At 40.7% G+C, this 13586-nt stretch overlaps 1 protein-coding gene across 2 annotated transcripts in view; it reads left to right on the top strand.

Moving 5' to 3' along the window:
• Nucleotides 1-5734, top strand: part of GNAT2 (G protein subunit alpha transducin 2) — a 16361-nt gene extending 10627 nt beyond the window's left edge. The window contains exons 5-9 of one of the 2 annotated variants that reach the window (XM_031936543.1): nt 238-395; nt 2298-2426; nt 2638-2767; nt 4443-4596; nt 4999-5734. In XM_031936543.1, coding sequence (XP_031792403.1) covers nt 238-395; nt 2298-2426; nt 2638-2767; nt 4443-4596; nt 4999-5189 — 762 coding nt within the window. In that variant the 3' untranslated portion in view covers nt 5190-5734. The remainder of the gene's footprint in view (nt 1-237; nt 396-2297; nt 2427-2637; nt 2768-4442; nt 4597-4998) is intronic. The other variant, XM_026456703.2, reaches the window with a different exon arrangement.
• The last annotated feature ends 7852 nt before the right edge of the window (nt 5735-13586 follow it).

A 13586-nucleotide genomic window follows, 5' to 3' on the forward strand; every position in this document is an offset into this window, starting at 1 on the left:
CACCTCCCGGGTTCACGCCATTCTCCTGCCTCAGCCTCCCGAGTAGTTGGGACTACAGGCGCCGCCACCTCGCCCGGCTAGTTTTTTGTATTTTTAGTAGAGACGGGGTTTCACTGTGTTAGCCAGGATGGTCTCGATCTCCTGACCTCGTGATCCGCCCGTCTCGGCCTCCCAAAGTGCTGGGATTACAGGCTTGAGCCACCGCGCCGGGCCCTTAACCAGGTTTCTGCATTACAGGACGATGGGCGACAGCTCAACAACCTGGCTGACTCCATTGAGGAGGGAACCATGCCTCCGGAGCTCGTGGAGGTCATTAGGAGGTTGTGGAAGGATGGCGGGGTGCAAGCCTGCTTCGAGAGAGCTGCAGAATACCAGCTCAATGACTCCGCATCTTAGTAAGACTCTTGACTGGGGAGAGGGTGGGTTGATGCTTAAGCAATCTTTTAGCCAGTCTTCTCTCTGGTTGGGAGAAATCTCACCCAACCCAAAATTTCAGGCATTGAAAGCTGGAGACCCAGACTGAATTCAGCCTGTGGATCTGTTTTGTTAGGCTTCAGCAATGTTTTGAATTTAATGCTATGGGGAGATCTGCCATAGTTGTCACTATTTTATATTGCTTTACACTGGCTCACTACAGCCTACAAGGCTGAAGATGCAAAATTCAAAAGAGGTGCTCTGCCTCATAGCCCTCAGCCCTGTTCTCTTGAGGTGTACACTGAGCCTCTCCTTCCAGAACCTTAAGATAGCCCTGCAGTTCTGTCATACACTCTCCCAGGAGTAATGTGATTCATGATGGCTCTTTCAGGGCAGAACTTTCTATCTGGTAATCTAGGATCTACTTAGGCCACTAAGCAGAAATGAGTCTCCTACACCTGGAGCATCTTATGTCAGGATGCCAAGGTAGGGGACATAAACTACGAGGGCAAACCAAAGGAAGGTGGTCAGGAATTAGTACCACCATTGCAAAGCTGCTCCCAAAAAGATAAGGGACATAATTTATCAATCCTACCTCAGACAGTATGGGATCATAGAAAAGCATGGGCTTCGAAGTCAAACCTGAGTTTATTTAACCTAACCATCTGTCTCCTAATCTTGTAATAATGCTATCACTACTGTTCCTGGAGCACTCAAAGCCCAGTCACTGCTAGGTGTACTGTGTATATCATCTCAAGGCCCTTTACCCATCTACACAATAAGACTTTAAGGTAGATGGTACCTTTCTAATTAGCCTCATTTTACACATGAAAAACTGAAGTTCAGAGAAGTTAATCAACTGCCCAAGGTCATGTAGATAAATGGCAGAGACTGCATTTACACTGGGCTGCTTGACTACAAAGCTGAATATTTTTCATAATACACCACAATTTCTCTTGACCCTAGCCAAGTCTTTAACTCTCCTGAATTTCTCCATCTGTAAAATGGGGATATGAAACTTGATGGCTTAGGAGTTTAAACGAGAATCTGCACATGAAAATGCCTGGCATACAGCAGGCACTTGTGTTACTTGTGCTTCCCTCCTCCTCTCAGTCATCTCAGTTCACATCTGCCTTCCTCCTGCCTTTTCTTTTAAAAAACTAACTTTTTCTTTTTTACAGTAACTTTCAAACATATACAAAAGTAGAAATAATATAATGAATTACCCGTCAACAGTTATCAACTCATGGCCTATCTTATTTCATTTTACCTCCACTCCCTACTGGATTATTTTGAAGCAAATTCCAGGTATCATTTCATGCTAAAAATGTCATTATGAATCTCGAAAATATTGACCCTTTTTATAAAAAGAATATAATCACACCCAAATAGTTAAAAATTCTTTAATAGCATCAAATATCACCAAATCGGTGTTCAAATTTCCCCGGTTATCTCAAATGTTTCCTCCCCAGTTTGATTCAGGATATAAACAAAGTCCATGTGTTGCATTGGTTCACGTCTCTAAAGTCTCTTTCAATTTACTGCCTCTTGATGGAACTTTTAGCACCCACTGAAACCACTAAATCTCATTCCAAAATCTACAAAAGCTTGCAGTCAGGGGAAACCCAAGGAAAACTTACCTAACTTGATCTAAATGTGCTGGAACCCCAGCCACAAGTGGGCTTGTTCCTCAGTCCATCCCCCATTTCCTCTAGTTAATGACTTATGAAGGTTTAAAGGAAAGAATCCTAAATTTAACAGCATGGCTTCTAGTCCTGCTTTCTATCACCAAATAAGCTGTGTGACTTTGGGTAAGATACCTTTTACATCTCTCAGCCTTGTCTATGGAAAATTTGTCACTGATGCTAATCACTTTTCTCTAGCTACCTGAACCAATTAGAACGAATCACAGACCCTGAGTACCTCCCTAGTGAGCAAGATGTGCTCCGATCCAGAGTCAAAACCACAGGCATCATTGAAACCAAGTTTTCCGTCAAAGACTTGAATTTCAGGTAAGTAGTGCATGGTTCCCTGGGGCACCTCGGATACACATGTGAAATCCCGAAAAGGGGCACAGGCAGGCTTCTTGGCCTTTGGTGAAGCCTAATCTAAATTACTGTTCTGCTTCTCCCCCTTTTCCTCTCCCACTTCATGGGGTGGACATCAAAGGCCTATGGGTCAGATGCTGGGCATACCTATGAAAATAGCTGCTTCTTCCCTCAGGATGTTTGATGTGGGAGGGCAGAGATCAGAGAGAAAGAAGTGGATCCACTGCTTTGAGGGAGTCACCTGCATCATTTTCTGTGCAGCCCTCAGTGCCTATGATATGGTGCTGGTGGAAGATGACGAAGTGGTGAGTGGCCCTTGCACCAAGCAGCTTTGGTAGAACAAGTTCTCCCCATGAGCCTTTCTCTAAGTCTTGTGTCACTCTACTGCCCAACTTAGGTAATTTCAGTCTAGCAGACCAATCAATGTCTCATGCAAATAATTCTAGAAAAACAACTTCTTTTGCAGGTTCTAGGTTAGCATTTTAGAGCTCCAAATTTACTGAGAGTGAGCTTGGTCTCAAATTAGACGTCGAAGTATCACTTGGACATCACAAAGCTCGTAAGAGGAATTGAATGTAAAGAGATGAGAGACCATCAACTAGGCAAAGCAAAGGAGTTACACTTAGTACTCTCCCAAGTTGCCTAAGGAAGGAGATGAAAATAACAGAACAGAGAAAATAGCATATATCAATCTTCATTGCAACATAATAGAGGGGTTGAACTAGTAACCCCACTTAGAAGGCAAAAATGTACTGTCCATAGGAGTAAGGAGAGACTGGCAGACCAGCTCTCATGCCATATTAAATTGGCAGCTGGAAGACTACCCAAGAGTGGTTCTCTTTAGCCTGTAGAATTCTGTAGGACAGGAGTTCTACAGCACAAGTGTTAGAGCCCAGCCAGTTACCTTCTCTGAATTGAGAAAGGTTAGAGGCGTGAAAAACGTTAATTTCACCCAAGCATCTGCTTACAAATGGAGGTCCACAGCTTGCTGATGAAAGGGATATTCCTATCCCTTGCCACAGCTTGTTCTCTTCCCTTCCCCTTGGTAGTTTTAACTTCACATTAGGGCACTCTGAATATCATCTAACCAAAATGGCTTACAGAGCTATTCACTTCCCATCTTTAACCCTAAAGATTAAAGTATATGAGACTTTCCATCTTTAACCTTAAAGTCTATAAACCAAGTCTGTAAGACCTTAAAGGGTTGTACAGGAGTATTATGGAGGGGGAAAGCCACAAATGAGATTGTTCTTGTTTTATTAGATAAGTAGACTGAACTCAAGTCAACTGACAGCATACTCCAAAATCCTAAAGACCTGCTCCCTAAAAGCAGGCTGGGCTGGGGCAATGGGCAGCCTCTGCAGATATATAGCACGACTTCTCGCTCTCTAAGTAGCAATCAGAGGAGGAAATGAGAGAGCAGAAATGCTTGTGGTATGGCACTGGGAAATTCTCCAACCCTCACCCTGTGGCAACAGGACCAAAGTAGCCCAAACTGAGATCTGGGACCCCATGAAAGAAGCCTATCAAAATCATCCTGGAGATGCATATGGGCACATGCTAACTTGGGCCTGTTTCAACCCATTATCAGCACTACTTATAAAATGTCAAGTTCTCAGTTGCACCCTGGCTGCTAAAGATCTGCATAACACATATTACAGACCTATATGCCAGCCACTATCATGGACACAATACATACACAATCTCATTTAGCTTTCATTATAACCCTATAAGACAGGAAAACAGACTCAGAAAAAGCTCAATAATTTTCCACAAGTCACACAGCTATTAAAAAGACAGGGAACTAGAATGAACCCACATCTCTCTGGCTTTACTCTGGTACATTAAAAAGAGATAAGCTGTTCTCTGTCTTGCTTTTCACATTTGGAGCACTGGTCTCTCCAAGGGGAACAAGAGCAGAAAGTAGGTAGCTATTCGTAAGCCAAATCTGATATTTCCAATGGTGTTTCCTCTTACTAGAATCGTATGCATGAGTCTTTGCATCTGTTCAACAGCATATGTAACCACAAGTTCTTTGCGGCTACTTCCATTGTCCTCTTTCTCAACAAGAAGGATCTCTTTGAGGAAAAAATCAAGAAAGTCCATCTCAGCATTTGTTTTCCAGAGTATGATGGTAAGTGTCAGGGGCTGAAAATAATAATAATGCCTTTTAGTAGTGACTGGCAATTGTCTCATTTTTTAGGCTAAGGTGACATAAAGGAACTTAAGAGAAAACCTTGGGCACAGTTACAGGGTTTAAATTCAGATTCTCTGGAATACAGCAGGGATTAGATGCAGGAGAGCCACTGATTTCATATGATACCTACTGAAAACCAAAGGTGGAAAGACACCTCTCCTCAATTTCTTTTCAACTGAAGTGAGAAACATTGGAGTGCAATCGAGAACCTTCCCTCCAAAAACAGGCCCCCAACTGCTGTTGTCCACATTTTAAGGATCAAGTCAATCACCTAAAGTGAGTCAGCAACTAACAAGGGTTCATTTATTCTACTTTTTCACTATTTTTCTGGAAAACCAGGTAACAACTCCTATGATGATGCGGGGAATTACATCAAGAGCCAGTTCCTTGACCTCAATATGCGAAAAGATGTCAAAGAAATCTACAGTCACATGACCTGTGCTACAGATACACAGAATGTCAAATTTGTGTTTGATGCAGTTACAGATATTATCATCAAAGAAAACCTCAAGGACTGTGGCCTCTTCTAATCCTCACCATTCCTCAGGTATAAGTTCTATAAACAGGCTTGGAATCTGGGTAATTAAAAACAGAAAATTATAGTCAATATACTATGACATGAAGAATGAATCCATTCTTTGGAGATGAAGTATACATGACTGCAACTGTGTTTCATACATTCTTTTCAAAGTGGGATCGCTAGTGCAGCTTAAAGAGCACAGGCCAGTAGTTAGAAGACCCCCCAGGTTCCAGTACTGGTTTTCCAACTTAATACAAAAATGTGAATACTTTATTTCTGAGTCTTGAGTCTTTCAACTATAAAATGAAGATGACTTCCCTGCCTACTTCACAGGGTTATTCTGAGGAGCACAAACATAACTGAAGGGAAGGCACGTAAAAACTGCTTGTGCAGGCCGGGCGCAGTGGCTCACGCTTGTAATCCCAGCACATTGGGAGGCTGAGGTGGGCGGATCACGAGATCAGGAGTTTGAGACCAGTCTGGCCAACACAGTGAAACCCTGTCTCTACCAAAAATACAAAAATTAGCTGGGCATGGTGGCGGACGCCTGTAATCCCAGCTACTCAGGAGGCTGAGGCAAGAGAATTGCTTGAACCCAGGAGGTAGAGGTTGCAGTGAGCCAAGGTCGCGCCACTGCACTCCAACCTGGGCAACAGAGCTAGAATCTGTCTCAAAAAAAAAGAAAAAAGAAAACTGCTTGTGTTTAGGGTCACAGAAATAAATCCTATATAAAATCTGCCATATACAAATTCAACACCTGGTTTTTAGAATAAACTACTGCAACAAACTATTCCAAGCAAAATAGCAAGGCTTCCTATAGTCTGTAAAAAGCTAGTATTAACCAAACCTAAACAAACCTGCCATTCCCTTTTTACTAACAGACCTCTATGTGCCTTAGCTGAGAGATCTGGATCACTGGATAGAAGATGCGAGTTTGTTAGTTTCTAAGGCACACATCCCAAAGCGATCATCTTTATTAAGCAAAAATTATTCCTCTGCCCCTATCAAACAGACCTTTATCTCTACAAATGTTTCTTAGCTACAGAAGATACTTTCTGAATAAACTTAGAGGACATCAAATACTCTTATTTAGAGTATTAATGATTGTGCTGCTGCCGCTTCTCTGTCATAGAATTTGGAACAAGTGAACAATTCTAAACTTTCATTTCAACTGCTACATGTTTCAGAAGAACCAAGACAGGTGAGCTTGTTTTAGGCACTGAAAATCTTTGCAGCTGGGTCCATGTGATGGTGGATGAAAACAACATCTCCCCAAACACGCCAACAAGTTTTCCTTTGAACTCCTTTGAGGGGAAATGCAGTTTGCATTTATCTTGACAGAAGATGATGAAGTTAGGTATATAGATTTAGCATTTACAACTACCAGTGAAGAAAGCTCTTGGCATCCAAAATTTAGTACATAGAAGAAAATGTCAATTAAAATGGAAATTGCTCCTTGCCAGAAACACCCACTCACACTTAAGCTGCTACTAGCAATATTAATACTAGAGAGCCACATGAGCTTGAAATACACAAAAATAAATTTGTAGCTAAATTAATTCATTTAATAAATTCATTTAATAGTCTTTCTGATTCCCTAAAAAGAAAGCAGCTTGGGAGAATTATCCAAGAAACTACTCTGGCTACTGCTGATGAAAAAACAAGCCAAAGAACAAACCTGGCCAGGCACAGTAGCTCACACCTGTAACCCTAGCACTTTGGGAGGCCAAGGCAGAGGGATCACCTGAGGTCAGGGGTTCGAGACCAGCCTGGCCAACAGGGCAAAACGCCGTTATCTACTAAAAATACAAAAATGAGCCAGGCGTTGTGGCGCATGCCTGTAATCCCAGCTATTCAGGAGGCTGAGGCAGGAGAATCACCTGAATCCAGGAGGCAGAGGTTGCAGTGAGCCAAGATCATGCCACTGCACTTCCAGCCTGGGCGACAGAGTGAGATTCCATCTCAAAAAAAACAAAACAAAACAAAAAACCTGGGAAAGACTTCTCATATTCAAGAGCTGTTCAGGAACTACTCTGAGTATCATGCTGTAACCATTACTAACCTGTTCACTTTAGCTCAACATACAGGAGTTCTGAATCTGTTTTGTATCATGGATCCTTCCAGCAGTCTGATGAAACCATGTACCTCTTTTCATCATATTTTTAAACACATAAAACTAAATTCAGAGAATTACAAAGAAAACTAGCATATCCAATAGTCTTTCTGTAGACTCATGGAGCTCTGAAGCCGCAGGTTAAGAACCCTCACTATACAGCTATGCTCTTATCTATTCAGGCCCCAAACATAATTTATCCCATTTATTCCATCTCCATATAGGACAGCCCTACTTTCCCTCACATAGTACTAGATTGTTGCTTATTTTATTAACTTTTCCTTGGTCTTTCAATCTAGGTACAAATTGGTTATCGACCCAACTATAAGTCTAACTCAGGATCACTGGTTATTAATGTTCACACAGAACCTGCCTTATAGTACTAGTACAGAAGCAGAGCCAGTGGGACAGGTCTTCTGTCAGAAGACAAGTCGCTAGCAGACTAAAACAGGGTTGTATTTAGTCCCCTTCTTTTGGGATAGCTGGTGGATATCCCAACTTTTAACTGGTTTATAAACAAACTCACACAAGCCACCTTGTACAAACTTTATGTAAAGCATTCATCTTGGAGGATAGAGGATAAGATAGTAGCACTTAAAGCAACATTATATAGCTGTTTTTTACTGAGGTTGGGATCTGCCTATATTCATCTTATGATGTTTTCAAGCCACAACTCTTCTGGCAAGTCTACATGAAATGCAACAGGGGCCCTTGAACACCCATTCACCTATTACCTTAGAACAAAGTCAAAATAATTTTCTCAAACTCTTGGTCCAGATTGGGCTCTCCCGTGATTAAAGGTAAGAGGACTTCACTTCGATGCTCTTGATAGGCTTCCAGAAGAGGCATTCACCCTTACCCTAGCTTAACTGTTTGTCAGGCCCAACGATTGTTCCCAAACCTTACATGTTAGAGCTAGAGAAAAAGTGCATTTGTACTTTTCCTTCATAATTAGCTTATTTTTATCTCATGGACATTTTGACTATATTCATGAAAAGTTCTTATATAAAACAGCTGTAAGATTAAAATAAAAATTAAGTCATATAGTCTGCTGTCATTATCTTTCTTCTTTTGCCTCATTTTAAATTTACACTGTACTGTTGAATTTTTATTTACTTTAAGCCATCAAGTTTTTTTTGGTAAACAGATCAGAAACAAATATTTAACCCTATTTTCTGGCACTGTAACCTTAATTCTTAAGACTGCTAAAGTTAGAACGAACTTCAAAATATTCCAGCCCCACCACGAGCAATTTATAGATAGAAAACTGAAGCCCAGGGAGGAAGAGTATCTTCATCAAGATCACAGTGCTAGGCAGTAGCAGAACTAGAACTCCAAAACAGGTCTTCTGAATCCAAAGCCTGTGGTGACGTCCAGCTACCAACAGCCCACCATACACTATAAAATCAAAGCCAATTTCTCGTTGTTCTAGGCTCCTCACATTCCCAACCAAATTCTTGGTTATTTTTTCATTATGCCATCTCTAAATTATGGACATTTAACAAAACCATCTCCAAGCTAAGACAAATAGATCTCAAAATAGAATATGAAAATAGCATAAAATCACAAAAACATAACTAAGTTTGCTTGTTTGTTGAAGGTAAAATTTCCTCTTCATATTCTTAGAGGGAAAGACTATAATGTACTTCCCTAGTATAGCACGATTAAAGAGACATTACTAACAATAAATTCAATGTAAATTACGTTACATTTCACATAAATCTGAAAGTTTTCCTTTTTTTTTTTTTTTTTGTGATAAAATGCATTTACTCAGGGGAAAAAAAGAGGCTGGTTGTGTGAAAGAGTTAACATTGTAAACATAATAAATATCCTTAGACCATTTTTTCCTTGTTGACTATAATACAACTAAAATGTTAATGAAGGTAGAGTTATAATTCACTCATTTACTGTACCTAACCTAAGGAAATTTTTTTCTGACTTTTTTTATTCCTAAGGGAAGAATCTCTATATAAAATGAAGACCTAGCAAGGAGAAAATGTCTTGATGTTGATAATCTTGTTTAGCCTAAAAGAGTTACCATGAACAATTATGAGCTTATTGATTAGAAACTCACAAAATAAAAGCTTATTCATAACCTACTTCATACTTTTATATTAAGACTATACTACTTCTTCCCGAACTTAATTGAAATCCTTTCAGAATGAGAATCTATGAAGTGGAAAGTTCAGGAAGTCGATAATTTAATCTAACTATCCATCATACTATCTGCATTTTTTTGCACATAGTTTGCTGAATGAGCACTTAAAGCAAACTTAACATAATATATTTAAATTATACATAATCTTCCAAATTGAATTGTGAAGCCATTATCTGGGATTCTTACCATATAACTTTACTATTGGTAAGAAACTCATGGAAGTTGCAAGTGCTATTCAAATATATTTCTCTAGAACCCAACATTTAGAAAAACAGAATGCAGATTTAAAAAGAATAATATTATCATTAATAATACAAATGTTAAAATCTCAATATTTGGAGGTCTACAGTAAATTTTTTATTATTATACTTTATGATAAAGTTTTCCTTTTTTAGACAAAAATACAATATGATTGACACAAAAGGACAAATACTATGATTCTACTTATATGAGGTATCTAAAATAGTCAAATTCATAGAGACAAAGGAAAATGCTGGTTACCAGGGGCTGAAAGAAGATGGTGCACGGGGAGTTATTATTTAACAGGTATAGAGTTTCAGTTCATGAAGATGAAAAAAGTTCTGGAAGTGGATGATGGTGATGGCTGTGCAACAGTGTGAATGTACTTAATGCCACTGAACTGTATACTTAAGATGGCAAATTTTATGTTATATATGCTTTATCACAATTTTAAAAATAGAAAAAATACACTATAATTAGAAATTTGTATTTCTGTGGATAAAAGGAAGAATGGATAAAAGCGGCATACAAGTTGTCTTAAAAGCAACATAAAAGACATGTTAACTTGAAACAGCTCCTACTCTGATAATAAAATCCACTCTCATGTACCCCCAAATAGTCCAAATCAGAGTATTCCTTCCCATCCCCACAGTGAGACATAACAGCATTCAAAACCCACTCTATACTTGGAGATGTGCCCGTAGACCAAAGTGTGCCGGCCATGCTGGGTGGAGAAGGTGGTGAAGGGTGAAGAGCTCTTACCTCCCACTGCCCTCTCTACCCGGCACAGCCCCCGGAGCACAGATTCCAGCAGGATTTCGGTGTTGGGCCAGGGACTGCAAGTGTGACAGAGCCTCTGGTGGTCCTGCTAGGTAAAAGCATGAAGACATTTCTGTGAGGTCAGAAGACACTGGAGACTGCAGAAGGGAACTTTTCTTTTTGCCATGAAAAATCACTAGTATAAGCAGAAAATAGACAGCTGGATCTAAATGTAAAACAAAGCAAAGACCTTTTCACCCTGCTTCACGAATTTTAGAGCAATTTGTAGTTCAACTTCATTTCAGGTCTTCAAAATGAGTATGGGCAAAGTAATGCTGTAAAAGACCACTAGCTATGTTGAATACCTTTGTCGGTGCTGCCTTAGGATTTTTTTTTTCCCCTGTGGAGTATAATCCTGAGTATCATAACATTTACAAAGCACTTTCAAATATGTTATTTCTATTTGATGAGAGCCCCAGAATACCATAGAAGGAAGGAATAATTTAGTCCATCTTTAGATAACAGATGAGCGATGTAAGACTGAAAGAATACACAAGATTCCATAGCTAGTTGGAAGCAGAGAAAAGACCAGAACCCAGCATTCCAAACAACTCTCCAACCTCTTAAGATTCTGAGAGGTCTCAGGACCTTTATCCTACATGAGCAAGAATAAACAGAACAGGTAATTTCTTGTGTTTTGTTATGTCTACTGGAAATCTCTCTTACATATAAATAAGCCTCTTAGTAAAAATGTCTGGATAACCCAAGGAGAATTTTGGGGGTAGAGAGAGGTAAAAGATAAGAGGAGGATAAACCAGGTTGTTCATAATTTAATATTCCTGCTGTCAAAGATTTTACAGCTTAGTGAATGCTAGTACACTGAGATACGTCTATCCCAGTACTGTATTAATATTTATTAATATTTGATTATTTCTGGTACCTTGTGATTCTCACTGGATTTCAGAAAAACACTAGCACTGGGCATACAAAGGCTTTTACATATGACTCAATCATTCCCCTTATGTACCCCCTTACCCATTTCAAAATGACTTTCATTCTAGTTTAGAGCTAGTTAGCTTTGCTTTCTCTACCAAGTGTAAATAAATATTCATGTTATTACATATACCATTATGTGTCACAGGGTTTTATCTTTAATTTGGTGTATCTTTCAATTTTCACTGCATAAATGCAGTAAAATAAATGAAATAAATGTTTGGACATCCTAAGTTTCTTGTTGTCTTAATTTTGTATAAAACTACTCTGTATCCAAAGTGTAGGAATGTCATGTGACCCAACAGTCTTCAGTAATTTTCTTGGTAGAAGGCACTTTAAGTCATGTACAAATGGTACTTCTTCTCGGGAAAAAATAGGTCATTCACTAGTGATTTTGAGGTTATTTGTGCACTGAAGTTGCTTTTCAATGTTTGTGTTGACTTAAAAAAAAAAAAAAAAAACGGAGTCTCATTCCGTCGCCCAGGCTGGAGTGCAGTGGTGCGATCGGATCTCCACTCACTGCAACCTCCGCCTCCCAGGTTCAAGCGATTCTCCTGCCTCAGCCTCCCGAGTAGCTGGGATTACAGGTGTCCACCACCATGCCTGGCTAATTTTTGTATTTTTAGTAAAGATGGGGTTTCACCATGTTGGCCAGGCTGGTCTCAAACTCCTGACCTCAAGTGATCTGCTCACCTCGGCCTCCCAAAGTGCTGGGATTACAGACATGAGCCACTGTGCCCAGCCTGTGTTGATCTTTTTTTTTTTTTTTTTTTTTAAGACGGAGTCTCGCTCTGTCGCCCAGGCTGGAGTGCAGTGGCGCGTTATCGGCTCACTACAAGCTCCGCCTCCCGGGTTCACGCCATTCTCCTGCCTCAGCCTCCCGAGTAGCTGGGACTACAGGCGCCCGCCATCTCGCCTGGCTAGTTTTTTGTATTTTTAGTAGAGACGGGGTTTCACCGTGTTAGCCAGGATGGTCTCGATCTCCTGACCTCGTGATCCACCCGTCTCGGCCTCCCAAAGTGCTGGGATTACAGGCTTGAGCCACCGCGCCCAGCCTTTTTTTTTTTTTTGAGACAGAGTCTCACTCTGTCACCCAGGCTGGAGTGCAATGGCCGGATCTCAGCTCACTGCAAGCTCCGCCTCCCGGGTTTACGCCATTCTCCTGCCTCAGCCTCCCGAGTAGTTGGGACTACAGGCGCCCGCCACCTCGCCCGGCTAGTTTTTTGTATTTTTAGTAGAGACGGGGTTTCACTGTGTTAGCCAGGATGGTCTCGATCTCCTGACCTCGTGATCCGCCCATCTCGGCCTCCCAAAGTGCTGGGATTACAGGCTTGAGCCACCGTGCCCGGCTGCCTGCGTTGATCTTTAATATAGATTTGAGCATTTCAAACCTGAAAATCCAAAATCTAAAATGCTCCAAAATCGGAAGCTTTTTGAGTGACAACATAATGCTCAAAGGAAGCACACACTGGGGCATTTTGGATTTCAGATTTTTGGATTAGGAATCCTGAACCAGTAAGTATATAATGCAAATATTTCAAAACATGACAAAAATTGAACTCTCAAACACTTCTGGTTCCAAGAGATTTGGATAAGGGCTACTCAACCTGTATTATGTCCTACTCAGTTGTCCCCAAATGTTGGTCCAGATTGGCTATATCAAAATCACCTGAGGAATGTATTAAAAACATGTATATTCCCATGATCTGGCTCAGACATTTTAATTTACTAGGGTTTAGCCAAAGAATCCGCTAAATCAAATTAACCACGTACCCCAGGCAACTACTGCTGTTTAACATTCCTTATTACCTCTTATTCCTGAGAAGATCTGACTCAGCCCAGGTCTAGGCCTGATACGGTATCAGAAAAAAAAACTGCCCTGAGTGGGTAGAGCGGTTCACACCTGTAATCTCAGCACTTTGGGAGGATGAGGCAGGCAAATCACTTGAGGTTAGGAGTTCGAGACCAGCCTGGCTACCATGGTGAAACCCTCTCTCTCCTAAAAATACAAAAGTTAGTCAGGTATGGTGGCACACGCCTGTAATCACAGCTACTTGGGAGGCTGAGGCACAAGAATCGCTTGAACCCACGAGGCAAAGGTTGCAGTGAGCAGAGATCGTGCCATTACACTCCAGCCTGGGCAG

This window comes from Piliocolobus tephrosceles, chromosome 1, assembly GCF_002776525.5.
Source record: "Piliocolobus tephrosceles isolate RC106 chromosome 1, ASM277652v3, whole genome shotgun sequence".
NCBI classification, from domain to species: domain Eukaryota; kingdom Metazoa; phylum Chordata; class Mammalia; order Primates; family Cercopithecidae; genus Piliocolobus; species Piliocolobus tephrosceles.